General features: G+C 42.2%; 1 protein-coding gene across 5 annotated transcripts in view; it reads left to right on the top strand.

The window, feature by feature from the left end:
- Positions 1-897: 897 nt before the first annotated feature.
- The window catches only part of FBXL4 (F-box and leucine rich repeat protein 4), a 56,805-nt gene continuing 38,676 nt past the window's right edge, over positions 898-19,026 (top strand). For 3 of the 5 annotated variants that reach the window (XR_007374918.1, XM_048935413.1, XM_048935410.1), the window contains exons 1-4: positions 898-993; positions 6,265-6,508; positions 7,282-7,871; positions 17,458-17,803. Coding sequence is in view for 4 of the 5 variants with exons in the window: in XM_048935413.1 (XP_048791370.1) it covers positions 7,363-7,871; positions 17,458-17,803 (855 nt within the window). In the remaining variant the exon portion in view is untranslated. The other 2 variants (XM_048935412.1, XM_048935411.1) reach the window with 2 other exon arrangements.

The raw sequence follows: 19,026 nt of genomic DNA, 5'->3' as shown, positions 1-19,026 counted from the left end.
AGACTTGTTTTGCGTTATGCCTCACAACTTATTTCTTGTGCCCATGCTGCAGATTGCCTCATTTAATGATAACTGTTTTCCACGTGCTCTAATTGCCTGCACATGAAACCGCTGCATGCGTACAAAAAAACAGATATCGATGAGCTTGGGTGGTATTTTCCGAAAACATTAAAGATGATTAAAGATCTCTTACCTAAAGGCAAGTGCCAGGCAGCACAAGGACTGCCCAAGAGCTTCCTAGTGGCACGGCGCACCACGACCACAGCCTGTCAATGCCTTCTGCAGCCCCACCTCCTGCGGAGCGCAGCTGGGAGGAATGCATGGCCTGACAGTCATCTCCGTGAGCACCGCAGGACCTGGAAACTGGGCTTCAAAAAGCACGAGTGCTTGGGCATGTGTATCAAATTAAGGAGTACGGAAGCAAAAGATGACACTTATTTTGCAACGTGCCAGTTAGGGCCCCCAGAGCCACAGCGATGCGCTGGAGCAAGTACTCATTAGGCTCAGCTAAAATCAGGGCTCCCTGATGGCATGCCGGCACCTCAGCACGACGTTAAGAGCCTGGTCAGGCTGGGGCTGGAGTTACAAGCTGCTTTTTCCCAAGTCTTAAGGACTAAGTACCACGGACACAGGCCGGACAAGAGCGGAAGGGCTTCCAGACAGCCGTGACAGCCAGCAAGCATCAGGCAAAGGAGAGAAAACAAGAAAGACATAAGCAAGAAAGGACTCAGCTCAACCCCCTCCGTTGCTTTGACTGCACGCGGCAATTAAAACCACGGAACGCCGGGCCGGGCACAGCGCGCAGCCCAAAGTCCATCCACCGCCCCTCCCCAGCGCCCCGCCCGTCACGGCCGTAGCGCCCGCCCCCGCCGCGCCGCGGGCACGCGCAGCCTGCAGCCCCGCCCCGTGCGGCGACGCCCCGCCCTCCCTCGCCGTGCGGGGCTTCCGGCGGCGTTAGGCGCGGCGGCGCGGGGGGCTCCGCCCTGCGGACGGGTACGACGGCGGCGGCTCAGCGCGGGGCGGCGGGGCGGGGCCGGGCGGCCCGTCTGGGCTCCTCCTCTCGGGGCAGAGCGGGGAGGGGGCGGCCGGCGGTAGGCCGGGCGGGCGCAGGTGTGTGTGTGCGCGCCGGGCCGCGTGGGCTGACGGGGCGCGGGCGGGTGGCGGCGGGGTGCGGAAGCTCGGCTGCGTGCCGGAGCTCGGCTTCGTGCCACGCTCCGGTGTGCGGTCCTAGTGGTAGGCCTCGGCCCGGAGCTGGGGAGAGCTGGGCGTTGGGCGGGCAGCTGGGGGAGCGCACGTGTCTGGGGAGCTCGAAGGTGTGCGAGGTGTGCCTACGGCGTACGTAGCGGGGCGGCGCCGGTGGCATTGGAACGCGTGGCGTTAATGTGCTCGGAGCAGCGGGCTGTCCGCTGGTACCGGCTGCTGCCCGCGGGGGGCACGTGTAGTACTGCAACCGGCGGGGCGAAGCAAGGCCAGCGGGGGTACTGCCGAGCGGTGGTGGGTGGATGGGCGGTCGCAGCGTGGCCTGATGGCCGCAGGGCAATGACCTGCAGGAAGGAAGCGGTTGGCCGGCCGGTCAGTGGTGTGCAGAGTATGAACGTGTGGGGTGGTGGGAACTAACAGTGAGAGAGTGGCCTCGGTCTGCTTACTGAGAGCGGTGCTGAGTGAGGTGGTGCACAGGTTTGGTGTGCTGCTTGTGTGTTGCTCATACCTGGGCTTCCTGAAGCTTTGGGGCTGCAAGGTGTTGGGCTTTTACACAGTGAGGAGAGAGCTGGCTGGAGCAATGTGAGCGACACGTGGCTTTCCTTTTTCCTGAAAGTGGGGGTTTCCAATGCAGGTTGTAGGCCAGATGTTCAGAATGAAGTGGTACAATGCTGTTGGCTTTATGCTTTGTTTAGGAGCTATTTTTAAAAAGGCTTACCTGATGATTTGCACGTAGTGGGAAGTAGTTTCTGCGATGTCTAGACAAACTCCAACAGGCAGTGTGGTCACCTTGGATACATAACAGATGCTCAATAAACATTTGTCTCAGCAGTACTTGCATTCTAAGCCATTCAGTGAGTGCTGGTCCTTGCAGGGAGGAGGAGCAACTTGTGAAATAATTTGAGATGCTCAGATTGTGAATGTTTTGTTGCTCATGACAACAACACAGTCAAGATTTTAAATGGACAGAATTGTCTTCACATTCTGTTGTTGTTGCAAGCTCTATGTTGAGAAGTTTCACATATGTAAAATGGCAGAGTTTTACTGCCAGATGACATTGCACGAAGAAACAGAAAGTAGGGCCTGAGTATAAACTACATTGTAAGAGCTTACTAATTTCTAATCAATATCAGCTCCAAATCTCAATAGTTTGAGTGCAGACACTGATATAATCTTCACAATCAATAGTGACAGATGCTCACCTATAGTAAAAATGCTCTGTTTTAGCCTATAATGTAAGGCTCCAGTATTCTCTCTGTGCATTGATGTGTGAAGAGATTTCTCCCTGACCATCTTTTAGCTGATGCACATACACTAAATCACATTAATCTATTGTTTCTGTCATTTATGTATTCAAGTTGTCATTGTTGCCGTTTCTTTTATATTCAAGTGAAAGGAAAGTACAGAGACACCAGTTTGAGATTGGCAAAGCTGCTGTAAAGAGAAGTTATTGCCTCTCTGTCTTTTAAAAATCAAATTTGGTGTACCAGTGGCTCATATATACAGCATTTACTTCTCTTGAAACAGGATGAACTCTGCTCTAACACAGTGTGTTGCTCAGGGGTGAAATATGCCAGCCTCTATTTTGCTAGGTATAATGTATGCTTTTTACACATATCCTTTGCTTGGGTGCCCTCCAATATTTTTGGTATGTACTTCCCACATTTTTCTAGCTTTCTGGCTGGTAAATACCTATGTATTGCCCACATGCCCTACTTCTGTACTTGTGGGAGAAGACTGAATACTAGCGAGTGGAATTGATATGCCCTGTAAAAGAGGATGAAGTAGCATAGAATCAACAGGGTAGGAAAAGACCTCCAAGATGATCTAGTCCTACCATCCACCTACAACCAATATTTCCCCACTACATCATGTCCTTTAGTGCAATATATAAACGTTTCTTGACCACCTCCAGGGATGGTGGCTCAAGCACCACCCTGGGCAGCCCATTCCAGTTCTTGACCAAAGAGTCACACGAAGAAATCTAGCGTTCCTGAATGCTTTTGTTTAGTCAGTGCCTGTTCCAATTAAATATGTGGACAAACAACATTTTTCTTTAGCAAGATGTATTGAAAGAAGAAGAGGTGAATTAGTCTCAGAAGGCTTTTCATGTGTATAGTTAATTGTATAGAAGGGAATTTCCTTGCACAGTTGTCAATTAAGTAATTGATGAATTTTGAAAGAAAGTAGCATTTCTTTACAAAGGAAGTTTTACTCTAGATCTAGCTTAATTTGATTCTCTGAGTCCCATCTCTTGTGTAAAATTGAAGGCACCCCTTCCATGGTGCTTTGAGCTTGGTGGCTTGAGGGTGTTGTAGTCTGGCTACCCCTTTGTGCCAGCCCTGATTTCTGTGAGGCAGCCCTATGTTGGTTCAGGAGCTGAGCTGCCTGAAGTTGGCCCTGGCAGGAGAGAGGCAGAATGGATCTGAGTAGGCCCCAGAGCTGAAGCTGCTGCAGAAACAGGGCCTGCTCTGTGGCTATGAAGCAGGAGTGAGGGTATAGGCAGCTGAGCTGGGGGGGTGCAGGGGCAGCCCTGCCCAAAGCAGGGGGTTGGGGCTGGGTGGACCTTAAGGTCTCTTCCAGCCTGAACTGTTCTGTAATTCTATGAATTTCCTATGACTGTACAGCAGGACAGAGGTACTGTCAGTGATTGGAAGATAGAGCTGAATGTGTCCAAGGGGATTTCTTAAAAATTATCAAGCAGTTTAGGAAGGAAAAAAAAATTCTCCATGTAAACTCCAGAGATGTTTATCCTGATGCTTTGCCTAGCTCTGGGCCTGCTTTTTTATACTTGCTGGATTAGATCCCTTTAATCAGAAGTCTAACCAAGTGGTAGTTTCTGAACATCTGTCTGTATCACCTGGCCATACTCATCTATGTTTAATGTAATTCTTCACTAGCTTATTATCCTTCCACTTTCTCAGCAATTTTTCGTTGGTCTTTTAAATCCTCATAATTCTTAATGCTTTTAAAATGTCAGAGGAAGAATTTATACTTTTATGGTAGTCCTAGTCTTTATTTATCCTAGTCTTTATTTATCCTTCTTTTGTGATATTTTTCTCTTTCCTCTTACTTTACGTAAGCTATTATATCCTGTATTACTTTTAACTCTTTAATATCCCTTTACTTGCATTGCTCAGACTAGAGTGTTTATATGAAAAGCCATGTTCTGTGCTCTTCATACTTCCCAACTTGAGCCTGTTGGCCCATATCAGCCAAAATAGAAGAAACAATGTCAATCTCAAGGCTATCAGATTCTTATCGATTTTACGAAAGTCATTAAAGTTGACAGGGGGAATGGCCCTCAGCCAGCTGGTTTCCCTCCTTGTTGTGAGCTACTAGGAAGCGTGCCTGAGTTTGTGCTGCTCATCACGAGCAGGTCGGTAGTGTGTTGGGCTGTGACTGGAGGAACCTCAGAGTTCACACTGCAGGCGTGAAGTCATGCAGGGTGCTTGTGTGAGATCAATGATTTGCAATTCTCTTGACATACTCCCAACTGGTTGACTCAGAATTGAGCTCTGTGAAGTCCTAAGTTATGTGGAGCAGGTTTCAAACTGTGCTCGTCAGTGAAACTTTGTGAGAAGCTCATGTCTGTGCTGATTGACACGTGATGCTAGGGCTTGGCACCAGTGAGTTTGTTGACGTTTAATGTCTGTTGGCATAACTGTAAGGAGACTTTATTTAAGAGGGTGGAAACTGCAGAAGAGGAATGTATTTTTAAACTTCACTTGTGTCTTATGGCAGCCCCAGGCCCAAATTATAATCTTATTATTATTATTTTTATTTTAGAAGAGATCAGGAGGGTTAGCACTTTTCATTCCTCAGTGTCTTTTCTAAAAGATGGTTCAAATGGGATGTTTGGGGAAAATGTGACATTATTTGGCTTTGGCATTCCAGCAGAGCTTAAAGTGGATCCAGAATGCCATCTTATGCATTTCCTTCTGCTCTGAATGTCAGGAGCAATTCATGTTGTTGACAGCTATGTCAACACGTGAAGCTGAATGAAGGACAGGAGCTAAACAACAAGCTAATAATAGAAGAGGCAAAGAAGTGAGAACTGAACACTTCGTTAGTAAACTTTCTCACTGTCATGAGTAAGAAGACCAAACAGTGCAGCCAGCCTTATCCATTGCTGCATGTGCCTTGTTGACAGTGTTCTAACGGAAGAGAGCTGTTCATATGTGCATTTTGTGAGTATAAGTTACCCAAGTAACATGCACGCTGACCTGCATACAAAAGCTACTCTGTTTCCTGTCTATTTTGCTTATTCATGTACTGTAGTTTAAACTTCTACTTTGAAAAGAACTCTCAAGTCTGGCCCCTTATCTACCCGTTCCGTATGGCAAAATATGGCCCCACATGCACCCATTCCAAATGGTACAAGTGCTTTTTGTCTCCCAGGCAATGAAGAGGCATCATGTTAATTACTGTTTGATACATTTTCTGCAGTTGAAGAGTCATCGCTGTTGGTTCAGCGGTTACGACATGCTCTGAGATACGCTAACTGGCAACCCCAGCACAGGCTGTTGAAGACATTTATTCTGAGATAGGCTTAGTCATGTCTGTGCCAGCCCCTAGCAGGTTGCAGGCACTGCTCCTTGTTTTTCCTAGTAAAGCAGACAAATAAGCTAATCTGGAAGCCGGCAGAAAAACAGTCTGCAGTAGTGGAGAGGTGTGATTATGCAGTGCTGTATTATTGTCCTAGAGTGTGGTGTACCACTAGCAGAAATCAGAGAATACAGTCCAAGTTCTGTTGTGTGGTGGTAAATCTAACAGTTTACGTCATGCAGGTATGGAGTAGCTGCTAAATATGGGACAAGCATGTGTAAGAGGATCTGTATTAGTAGGGAGTATGATACAGCCCTTCTGTGTCCTGAAAAAACAAAAACATTCAGCTATGAATATTTCTTCACTGTTGTAAAGCTTTACTACAGAGGCTTATCTTGATTTTGTCTTTTTCTAGTAGTTAAACCTACTTGTTTGTCTTACTTGTGGCTCAGTTTAGGCTATGTAAAACACACTGGTATCCTTAATTGTGCTGATTTTTATTTTATTTTTTTTCAGGGTGGCTCTCTATGTAAATATACTACATCTTGAGTCCTGTTGAATTGTTACATAAATTATTTCCCTTATCAGAATTGAAATGCTTTCAATGGGCACTTCTGCTTCTGATGCCTTCACTCTTCTGAAGACTTACTTTGTTGCGTGGCTTAAAAGAAGATGATACTGTTAATGAATTGTGAACATCCTTCAGGAGGCTGGCTACCCTTCAGTGGTTGGTTAATGCTGTCATGGACAACTTCAAAGGGTAATGGCAGTATTTTTGTGAAACTGTTTGGTCTAGTTCTCTGATCTGGGAAGGATTGAGTTAAGTTTGTGGTTCAGATGAATTGCCTTTAGCAATTTTGTTTTACTCTGAATAAAAATGACAAGCTAGAGTAATAGGTTTGCTGGGGTAGCAGTCCGACTTCCTATATGAACTGTCTTTGAGCAGTGTGTTTATTCTCCAGACTTCATTATAGTCTAGATATATTTGAGCTCTCCTTAAGTAATCTGGGTCCTGGGAATAGTTTTGGTGGGAATTGCAAGCAGTGAAGTAACTTAGGTTTTGTTGCACTGTATTTTGCTGCAGCTTGTCTAGGTATCCAGCTACTTATTTCAAAAGTTGGTTTTTCTTTAAATTATTTTAAAAGTACACCATGGGTAGTTTTATTTGTAAATTTGGAAACAACTTCTGCAGTTGTTTACTGTAGAAGTTTTAGTTTCGTACTTGACTTTGTGAGTCAGTGGAAGATTTTTTCTTTTATTGCTCTTGGTAGATCCTTGAAAATAACAATTTCAGTATTAATGTTTTTGTTACTTGAGGGTTAGTTTTGGCTAATATTTCTTCATAATCTTTTTTAAATGCAGTAAGTGGTAAGCCACACCTAGTAACCTGCAAATAAATAATTGTTATAAAATGTGATAGTTTGTTAATGTTTTAATAACAGTATGTTGTTTAAGAGACATTTGAAAGACTAAAGTTTGTTTCCTAGGACATATTTTATCTGCTTACTGTGTTTCTTCATTCTGTTTTGTCAGCTCTATTTCAAAACACCACAAGCTGTTATTGCACCTTATAAAGGACTCCTGACCTTTTGCATCTTCATGAGTCATATCTAGATGCCACCGGTGTTTCCCATGTTAACAGTTCTGAGCATGTTTTACTATATGTGCCTTCGGCGCCGAGCTAGGACAGCTACAAGAGGGGAGATGAACAGCCGGAGGGCTATTGAATCAAACACCCGAGCCTTACCTATCAATGTTGAGATAGTTCAGTATGCCAAAGAAGTGTTGGATTTCAGCTCTCATTATGGTAGTGAAAACAGCATGTCTTATACCATGTGGAATCTGGCAGGTATTCCAAACGTGTACCCTAGCTCTGGTGACTTTACTCAGACTGCCGTGTTTCGAACTTATGGGACGTGGTGGGATCACTGCCCTAGCGCTCGGCTGCCGTTCAAGAGGACTCCAACCACCTTCTGTAGCCAGGACTATGTGGAACTTGCTTTTGAGGAGCCAGTGTATCCCACTGCAGTGCACATTCTGGAAACGTATCATCCTGGAGCTGTAGTTAGGATTTTGGCGTGCTCTGCAAATCCTTATTCACAAAACCCACCAGCTGAAGTAAGGTAATTTTTCTTTTTGTGCTTTAGAACAGGCTTTTATCCTATAAGATGTTAAATATCTGACCCCCTGATGTTTTATTTCTATGTGTGTTTAAAGCTATGATGACCTGTCTTTGTAGCGACTTCAGAGATGTGGATTTACTTCCTTGTATCAGTTAACACAGATCCTAATATCAGATTTAATTTGGATAAAGACAGTTTGTGTTGGAATTTTCGGAGCAATTGTTGCTACGTATGCTCGAAAGTCCCTTGTGAATTGGCACTTCTCAGTAACTCTCCAATAATAAGGGAAAATTGCCCAGAAGGTACTCGGGATTTCTGGCTGCAGTATCACCCTGCTGCAAGTAACTATAAACTGTTCTCTCTGCATGCAGTAGGTTGTAGGTTGTATGTATGGTAGAATTAGGCACTGTAACACGTTTCATGTGGAAATAAGGGTAAAACCAGAAGTATAGAATGGTCAGACAGAAGGTGATGTCATCTGTCTGATATTTATTTTTGATCTGATCAACAGGTGTGAGTCGCACTTGATTTTAGGTTTGTTTCACAGACCAAAAGCAATCCATTTGTTTTTCCTCATAGCTGGAACTTGTGATGAATCACAGAATCACTCAGGTTGGAAAGGAACTTAAAGATCATGAAGTTCCAGTTTGGGAGCTGGGAAGATGGAGCTGGGGAGAAGAAAGAGTAAGACTGGGGGAATGTAATTACGATGATAAAGGAAAAGTGCGGTGTGATGAGGTGTGAAGCTCATAGAGAGGAGGTCTGGAAATAGGGTGGAGAGAGAACATGTTAAAGTACAGTGGAGAAAAGCTGTAGATACACACAAAGTATTATCAAAAAGGGATGAAATTATACCAGACTTCCAAAGGAAGGGAGAACTATTGGACGAAGGACTTAACAAGACATGTGCTATGGAAAACAGAATAGCAGCAAATGGTATATTCACCTGAAGTGCATACTTTGGCAGTATAAGCCAAAGTATAAGCTAATGCTTAGGTGTTGGATGTTTTTTCTCTAACCTGTTCTTTAAAGATAAAACTAGGAAGCATACCTTAAAGTTTTAGTATTCCATGCTTCCTACTAGTAGTCTGTTGATATTTATTCAAATGTCCTAGAAAATAGCTGTCATGTTATGCATTCAGAATTCCCGGGTAATCTGTTTTGTGTGGTTCTGTCAATTATTGTTGATTAGTGAATTATACAGCTCTGTAATGCAATGAGTAGATACTGTGTGGGTCTAAATTAAACTTCTGAATTGAAGGAACAGTGATAGGTCAAACTATTAATGGTAGGTCTAACTGAAGAAGTAGGAGTGTTTGGCACTAATATAGAACTTATTTATAGTACCGTCTGATGTAAACACAGCTTTTCAAATTTAGAACCTAATATATAATGACATCTGGCCAATTTTCTGTGAACTTTAGTTTTACTTGTTTCTTTAATGATATAGGATAAATTTTATGTAGAGATTATTTCTGTAACTGTTGACAATATTGCATTAGAGCCATAGTAAGATAGGGTGCTTCAGTGCAATGCAAGGACATACTTTTGAGAAATAACTTATGCTGTCTTATGGAAGTCTCTAACTAGTTCTTTCTTCCTAAAATTCATTTTGTTTCAATTTAATGTAAAGATCCAGAAGTGTTCAAGAAATGTTATGAGAAGAAGCTATTAGTATAGTGCACTGAGGGGGAAAAAAAAAAAATAAAAGGTGCGGATAGCTGAAAGAAAATATAAGAGAAAAATACTCATTAAAATCTTTAGGATTTGTTTTATAGCTCTTGGGGTGTGGTCAGCTCTGAGATAAAGGAGACCAAATTAATTGTGGAATCTAATCTGTTGTAAGAGGGAGAAGATCTGTTGAGATGTTTAAATGTTGTGTTTAGTGGGTTGTACTAGGCCAGCTGAATTATCTTTTTTTCCTCCTTGAACTCAATATTTAAAATGTCGCCACATCCAAGAATTTGCTGTGTGCAAAAGCTTATAAACTGCAAGAGGCTCTGTAAGGACTTGGTGTACTGCAGTCCTTGTGTAAGAAGATTTCATGTATTTTTTTGTAGAAAAACATCTGTAGCCCATAGCTGGCCCACAGGCTGCCCTGTTGTTCACTAGATACTTATGTCAGTGAATCTTCTGGGGAAGAGGAGGCTAAGGGGAGACCTTATTGCTCTCTTCAAATACCTGATAGGGGATTACGGTGAGTGTGGGGTTGGTTTCTTCTCACTGGTGGCAGGGGACAAAGTGAGGGGAAATGGCCTCAAGTTGCACCAGAGGAGGGTTAGGTTGGATATCAGGAAAAACTTCTTTACAGAAAGGGTTGTTAAGCACTGGAATAGGATCCCCAGGGAGGTGATTGAGTCAACATTCCTGGACGTGTTTAAAAACCATATGGATGTGGTGCTCAGAGATGTGATTTAGTGGAGGGTTGTTAGAGCTAGGATAGTATGGTCAGGTTGTGGTTGGACTTTGATGATCTTGAAGGTCTTTTCCAACCTGAGCAATTCTATGATTCTATGAATGATGTGTTGTAGGTGTTCAGAAAAGGATTCTCAGTGATGCACTTCTAGTAGTGGTGAATTATATATTTTTGTCAATTACAACTTTGCATGGCACTACTCAGATCAGGTTTTTTCAGTCTTTTTCCAGGTGGGATCAACTCTTCATGTAGTGGGGGAAAGCATTAATTTATGTTTGAGATTGGAATGTAATTGTGCCTAACTAATTCTAGTGCTTACACACAATAATTAATTTGATTTTTTTCATTATACTTTATCCACAGCTTTCAGCAATTACAGTACTGTCATCTCATCTCTTTTGTGATGAAGAAATCTCCCCCTGGTTTTGTTATATTATGCTTATTTTGTTATATATGTTATATTTGTATCATAACGCACAAAAATGTTTGTTCTGGACTTGCTGGTGGAGATGAGTCCCTCTTCAGCCAGCAGAAGAATCACAGCTCTATGCAGCAGTAATGGGGCTGTTCCAGCTGATCTGGCTTCAGCTGAGCCTAGCCGGGAAAGGGAGACCTTTTGTTTTATTTCTCATACTGTATTTGATGAATAAGTTATAGGTAGATTCTGTAATGAGGACAGCGTTTCGTTTTCCTCCTCATCTATCTGGAATGTTTACTCCTGACAATTCCCTACTGGCTTCTTTGGTATCAATCCTTTTGAAACATTCTGATTCTCCCAGTGCTTTGTTAGTTGCTGTCAGACAGGAAGAGTTTGTGTGTGTTTAAATGGGAGCTTTCAAGTCAGAATTTTTTTTTTCCTGAAGTTTTCAACTTTTTCCCATTACAAAAATAACTTTGATTTTTAAATTTAGAATATAAAAGAAAAAATGGTCCTTGTTCTTCTTCAATCATTGTTTTTGTTTTTTTTTTTTAACTTAATTTGACAGTTTCTCTTATCTCGTGTACCTTATAGTGACACCACATATTCATGTACTTTTATAAGAGCTCTAAAGCAGCTTTCTAACTAGTCTGGGATATGTGGCAGTGCTTGGGGATGTTTCATACTGTATGTCCTCACTGTTATGCAATGATTACTTTTTTTGTAGATTTGGATGTTTTATGTGTTTTTTTTGTTTATTTACTTTGGTGTCTTTAAAACTTTTAATTCCTCTTCCCCTGGCTTGTTTTCCACAGATGAAGTATAACACTAATAAGGTTGTTTTTTAAAGGTGAGATGCTAAGCATTCTACTGGCTGGGAGCAGTTCCAGAACTACCAGTGGCAACATTCTGCTTCTTGTAGTCATACCATTTCACAGAATCAGAATCATGGGGGTTCAGAGGGGCCTTCAGAAATCAAGCCCAATCCCTCAGCAAAGCAGGCCCCTACAGCAGGCTGCACAGGTAGGCATCCAGGAGGGCCTTGAATACCTCCAGAGAACATGAATTCACAACCTCCCTGAGCAGCCTGTTCCAGTGCTCACCCTTACTGTGAAGAAGTTCTTTTGTATACTGGTGTGGTTCCTATGCTCCATTTTATGGACATTTTCCATTGTCCTGTCCCCACAGACTGCTGAAAAGAGGTTGGCCACGTCTCCTTGACTTCCACACTTAAGATATAAAGATTAGTAAGATCCCCTCTCAGTCGTCTTTTCTCAAGGCTGAACAGATCCAGGTTGCTCAGCCTTTCCTCACAAGGGAGATGCTCCAGGCCCTTTATTATCTTTGTGGCTCTCTGCACATTCATTACTGTTTAATTTTTTTCATGTTTAGAATTTTGCTTGATGTTCTTACGAAGTTGAAGTTCAAAATTTGATTTTGTTTTTGTAGATGAACAGCCTGGCTCAGTATTTTCAGCATTAGCTGTGCTTGCTGCAGTCAAGTCTCATTCTCTTTAAGGTCTTGAAGCCCATAAGCTGCTGCAAAGAGAGCAGCAGGCTAAGGAGATTGGATAGTGTGGAAGATTCAGTGTCCTTAGTTAGGGGTACTCATTTTATATAGGCAATAGTCTCTCTAGAAGTCTAAACCAGGTGTGAATGTCGTTAATTTCTTTTGCTAGCAGACATGTTTGAATTAAAAAATAAGAAAATAAAAACCTTCTATTCCAATAAATGGAATGAAACTAGGAAGATAGTGTACTGAATTCAAACAATAGATCCATGACATTTTAAAGACAGTGGCATTCCAATGGTGATTCTACCATTTGTTTCCTGTGAATCTCAGTTGAAAGCACCCCAAACACTGCTGTTACTATCAACACCTTACAAGGTGGTAAGGGGTCTTCAGGGCTGTATCATATTTGTCTAGCTAAGTTCTAACTGTTTGCATTCTTACTTCTTGACATCCTCAGGGAAACAAATTTTAATCTTGTCAAGTTGACTGTTGCAGAGGAATGAGTTTTGGGTTTTTGGGACAGTCATTTTTGAGAAACACTCAAAAAGCTCATTTGGAGAAGGCAATTATTTCAAATAACTTTTGCTATTTTATATACCCTTTGAGCATTCTTGTACTCCTGTTTGCTGTTCTGCCACCTCTGTTATTTCAGAATTGAACTTGAAGTAGAAATGAAAATCTACGTATTCCTTTATGGTAATTAGACTGCTTAGGTGCTGTGAACTCTGCTTATCACCTTATCACAAACTCCATAAAATCTAAATGGAAAAACTTCACTGAGGTTCCCATTTTGTCTAGTCTCTTAAACACATTACAGATGTGACTTCCTCTCTGTCGCTGTAAAGGCTGTGGCTTCCTGGCATATTGCTGGTAGAAGCTTCTTATTGAAGCAGCATTAGTGCTTTGGAGTATTTTCATGAGCCTTGACTTAAGGACATCTGCTAGAGTTGAGGACAATGTCCTACCTTCAGTAATTTGATTTAACTTGATTTTTGAGAGCGCAGAGAGCCTAGTTATAGAAGGGGGGAAACAGGAAATTTTCTTTGAATTTTCCAGATATTTGTTCAGAGGCAATTTCTTCTTGGTTTAAATAGATTCTGGAGAATTTTAAGGCTGCCTCTGTTTGTTCCAAACTCAGTAGTGAATCACAGAATTGTAGGGGTTGGAAGGGACCTCTAGAGATCATCGAGACCAACCCCCCTGCCAAAGCAGGTTCCCTACAGCAGGTTGCACAGGTAGGCATCCAGGCAGGTCTTGAACATCTCCAGAGAAGGAGACTCCACCACCTCCCTGGGCAGCCTGTTCCAGTGCTCCGTCACCCTCACTGTAAAGAAGTTCCTTTGCACATTTGTGTGGAACTTCCTATGCTGCAGCTTATGTCCGTTTCCCCTTGTCCTGTCTCCATGTACCACTGAAAGAAGACTGGCCTCACCACTATGGCCCCCACACCTCAGATATTTATAAACCTGGATTAGATCCCCTCTGAGCCTTCTTTTCTCAAGGCTGAACAGACCCAGTTCACTCAGCCTTTCTTCATAGGGGAAATGCTCCAGGCCCTTCACCATTTTTGTGGCCCTCTGCTGGGACAGGGCAGAGTAGAGGGGGAGGATCACCTCCCTCGACCTGCTGGCCAAGCTCTTTTTAACGCACCCCAGGATGCCATTGGCCTTTTTAGCCACAAGGGCACACTGCTGGCTCATGACCAACCTGTCGTCCATCAGGATGCCCAGGTCTCTCTCTGCAGAGCTCCTCTCCAGCTGCTCATCCCCCATCCTGTACTGGTGCATGCAATTATTCCTCCCCAGATGCAAGACTCTACACTTGATTTTGTTGAACCTCATCCGGTTTCTTACTGCCCAGCTCTCCAGCCTGTCCAGGTCTCGCTGAATGGCAGCACAGCCTTCAGGTGTGTCAGCCAATCCTCCCAACTCTGTTATCATCAGCAAACTTGCTGAGGGTGGCCACTATCCCTTCATTGTTGAAGATGTTGAACAAGACCAGACCCAACACAGATATGTAACCACTGGTTACAGGTCTCCAGCCGGACTCTGCATCACCAACGATGACCCTCTGTGCTCTGCCAGTCAGCCAGTTCTCAACCCACCTCACTGTCCACTCGTCTATCCCACACTTCCTCAGCTTTGTTATAAGGATGTCATGAGAGACAGTATCAAATGCCTTTCTAAAATCAAGGTAGACTACATCTACCACTCTTCCCCCATCCACCCAGCATGTGACAACATCATAGAAAACCACGAGGTTGGTTGAGCACGACCTCCCCTTGAAGCTAGACATCCCCAGAAGCTAATCAGGTACCCATCCTCAAACCAGAACTAACTCAAAACCCTTTAGAAGAGAGGCATTTTAGATAACTGTAATGAAAAATACTCCAGAACATAAGAAATGCAGTTCTTTCTGTGGCTTCTTGGAAACTTCGGTTTCTTTCATCCATTTCCAAGTATGCAGTCTTTGTTCCCATTCGGATTGTAGCACAGTGAGAGTCAAAGCACTGATCCTCGATGAAGAGACTGCTTCCAATTGCATCAGTGGGTGTATTAAGAGAATGAGTACAGTAGGGAAGAGCATATCTACCAACCCCAACTCAGAGCAATTACAGTGACCTGGTTTTGTGTGTGGTGTCACCAAGGGAGAGAACAACAACAAATGCAACCTTGTAGACTGGAGGTTTTGTAGTTAAACCAACACCTAACTCCATGGAAGATGGTTTAGTGAGTGGGCTGTTGATGAAAAAGAGAGAGCAGTATGAGGATGATGGAAAATAGTTACTGATCTTGTTCATCAGCACTTGGTTTGTAATGCGGAGTCTTACAAGACTGTAAAAGTCCTGCTGTGTCTTTGATTTACTGTTCTCTAGTTTATTACAAAAACTGGTAGCTGGAGGCACTGAAGGAGATTTTTGCTTTGCAGTTTGATGAATCTAGACCTCCAGATGCATTTTTTTTGTAGAGCTACTGCTAGTTAATCTTCTCTCTAGGGCCTCAAAGGAAAAGTCAGTAACTAAGGCATGTTCTTTTAAAAGCAGATGATACTGTACATGTTATTTAGTGAGGAAAAAAAATAGCCTTGAGTTTCCCTTAGGATAATCTGAGTGGGTATATGAAAGTGTTTAAACAAAATAGCAAATGGTGATCTGAGTATGTTCAAGAAAGGTCATGTGTGGTGCCAACATTAAATATTTGCATAGGGAATTGACCTGTGCAAGAGAGTGTGACAGTGAAACTAAATCTTATACTTTTTCTGAGAGTTGAAGTTCCTCTCCTAAATTAATGAAATGTTTTATAGCTTCCAGTACCTTGGGGACCTACAGGAAAGCTGGGGAGGGACTTTTTAGAAGGGATGTAGAGACAGGACAAGGAGAAATGGTTTTAAACTGGAAGAGGATAGATTTAGTTGAGATATAAGAAGAAATTCTTTGCTGTAAGGGTGGTGAGACACTGGAACACATTGCCCAGTGAGGTTGTGGATTCCCTCTCACTAGAGGTATTCGAGGCCAGGCTGAATGGGGCTTTGAGCAGCCTGGTCTGGAGGGAGGTGTCCCTGCCTGTAGCAGGAGGGTTAGAACTAGATAATCTTAAAGATCCCTTCCAACCTAAAACATTCTATGATTCTCTTAGTAGAAAGTCTCTCACAAAAATACAAAATATTGAAAAAACAAACCTGTTGATCTTACAGCAGAGTGTGTTTGTACTGCTGACATGCCGTGTGTTCACCAATCCTGTATGTTTGGTTTTAGTTCATTGCTTTTTGTTTCCTTTTGACAGAAGACATCTGCAAGCCTCCGATTGTGCTGTAAGGTATTTGTGGTCAGTGCCGTGATGCAGGATAGGAAAATTTATCTGTGCTTTCCTAAAAATGTCTGTTGTGAAATGGAAGTTTCAGCCAATGTGGATTTTCATATCCTTGAAATTGGAGCAAATATCAAGTTTCTCTGCCTTGTTAATATTGTATTATGTTTTAGTGGAAGTCCTTTCATATGCTTTGCTTTCTGTTACAATGGCCAGAGTTTAATCTATTCTGGAAAACAAACCATGTGTAATATTTCTCTGCACTCTACCGCACCTGTCAGTCCTGAACAATATTTTAAAGCTCATGTTAGTGACAACTGTTATGAGGAGCAGAGCTACTGAGATGCTTCCTAGTACCTAGCTTTCTATCAGGCCTTGCATCTCTGAGGCCTGTGGGACAAGACAAGCAGGTTAAGAGACATCTTTGGAGTTGGGATTGGGCTGATACGAAAAAGGTGGAAGAGATGGGGAAGCGTCTGGATTTTGCACTCAGATGGCAGTAAGCATAAACCAAAGAATCACAGAATCAAAGGGAGTAGAAGCAGTGACTGCTGGAGGTTTCTTTCTTGACTAGAAACTAGACTTGAGGATAAGGGAGAGGAGAGGAGAAGGTGCTCATCTAATGGAAGAGATTTGAAGTTTGTGTGCAAGTATGTATGCAAGCTCTGTCTGTGCCCTGAACAACCTTCTGTCACCAAATCAAAGATAAGAATATTTTAGTTTACCAGTTAGACAAGTTTAGGGTTTTTTTTTTCAGCAGACCGTTTTAAAGAATGATGTGAAGATTATATTTCTCTGGTAATATTTAACCATTACATTAATGAGATAATTTGACAAATAAATACTTCTAAAAGTAATATTTTGCTTACTTTAGATAGATAAATCAAGTACGGGTGTTTTTTATAAGGGAATTTGTTGATGTTGCAGTTTGAACTACTTTGATGTGAATGAGTGAGAACTGTGGGTTTTGGTTTTTTCCCCTCTTTGTATATTTTGTGAAAACCTTGTGTGGGAAGTGAAGTCAACTGAGTGTGTATTTGAGTTGCTTGACAGGACTGTTCCCTGCTTATTTGTACTAACAGGCAAATTATTGTCAAGACATCTTTTATCAATTGGTTACAATAACCTTACCTGTGAAGTGTTGGAATAATTTGTGTGTATATAATGGTAATCTAACACAAGTGCATGACAATGAGTATACAGTTTGCTTGGTTAGCAACGCAGAGAAAATGTGCTATGATTGTAGTGTGTCCTGTTAAACTCATCCTTTGGAAATTTACCAAATCTAGTGACAAACATTATATTTTCACTGGCCTTTCAACCGTTTTTTCTCACTTCTTAAGTAATTCTGGCAAAAGCACCCTGTCTGTGTTCAGAAATTGGATTTGTAACTTTAATCTTAATCTCTGTATTTGCATGCACTTATTTTTACAGGTGGGAAGTCCTCTGGTCTGAGGCACCTACAAAAGTGAATGGTCCCCAGGCTCGGCAATTCACACCTAGTATCAAACAAATCAACTTTCCCACAAATCTAATTCGGCTGGAAGTGAACAGTTCTCTTCTGGACTATTACACTGAATTAGATGCAGTAGTACTACATGGTGTGAAAGAGAGACCTGTGCTCTCACTTAAGGCTTCAATGATTGATATGAATGATATTGATGAAGATGAGGATGAAGAGAAGTATGGCTGTGGAATGGATACTCTCAATAAACAGTTCAGCATCGTTGCCCTCAAAGAATGGCCAAGTAATGGATATTTTGATAAGCTGCCTTATGAGGTAAGAAAATCATGTTTATACTTAATACAGTTGTCTTAATGATTGAATGTAAAGGTGATGTATGGACTAGTGATCAAGTCTGCTGTTTTTTCCAGTTCCTTGCATTCTTTTGTGAGTCTTCTGCAACTATTGTATAGATATGCCTGAGTTGCAGTAGTCAGTCTGCTTCAATGGGTGGCTATTAACAAGCCAGTTTGCCAGTATATGCATAGTTATGGTACTTTTATTTCTCAGGAGTCTCTTTCTTTGCTCATGCACAGTTTCTTATGCCTGTTATTCTTGCCTTTCATCTCTGGCTTTGTACAACTGGAAGATCCTAAGTTCATGATACAAGTAGATTAGTCCTTGACAGAGAAGACACAAAAGAGAGTAAAAGAATGAATGTGACCTGGAAGTAGGGGTAGTTTGTAATTGGTTAAAAGTTTCTTTCCCTGATCTCTTTATAGAATGCACAAAACTTGGTTCTTGCAGCTGCCGTAAAATGTTCATATTCTGTGCAGGTGTTTTGAATCATGATGCAAGTTAAAAAAAAAAAAAAAAAAAAAGCTATAGCTGAACTTCTGCACACTCTTATTTTGACGCATTTGCTACTTTTTAGTCTATTACTGGCACAGAAAATAGTTGTAAAGTGCTCTTTTCAAATCCCCTACCAGTGGAGCAGTTGCAGGTAGGCTCAGCATCTGTGCAGGTAAATATCTTTTGTCCTGTCGTTTCCTATGTGGTATTGCTGAATATTGCATGCTGACCTGTAAATTTCTGCTGGAGTGTAGCTGTTCATGGGAGGCTGATACACCAGTGAGAGTAAGAAAGGAGAGCCCAAATGATCACCTTTGCCTCTTCTAAAATAAGCTGGATTAGCAGTGGAGAGGAGCTTCTACTTGGTGCTCAGAACTCTGGACTTCACAGTTCTTCCAATTGACAGTTCTTGTTTACTGCAGTAATGCATCAAATGCAAAAGAGTGCTTTTGGCTTGAATCAGGTAGGTTCATTTATGAAAGCAGAGAGGAGGATGATGAGAAATGCTGCCACTGATTGCAGGACACATTCAGAAATATGTCATTTAATCAGATAGTTTTGTGTTTTTTGTCATGTCCACTTTTTTTGATCTGTGGGATTTTCTTCTGTATTGAAGAAAAAGAAAATACACCAAAAGGAGAGTGAATCATTATCTCCTCTTTTAAATGTTTATTTCCATTCATGAGTTGTTGCCAGTGCTGCCAGTG

The sequence above is a fragment of the Lagopus muta genome, chromosome 2 (genome assembly GCF_023343835.1).
Source record: "Lagopus muta isolate bLagMut1 chromosome 2, bLagMut1 primary, whole genome shotgun sequence".
Lineage (NCBI taxonomy): Eukaryota > Metazoa > Chordata > Aves > Galliformes > Phasianidae > Lagopus > Lagopus muta.
Note: the sequence above shows the minus strand (reverse complement) of the source record. Positions and strands in the feature narration are given on the sequence as shown.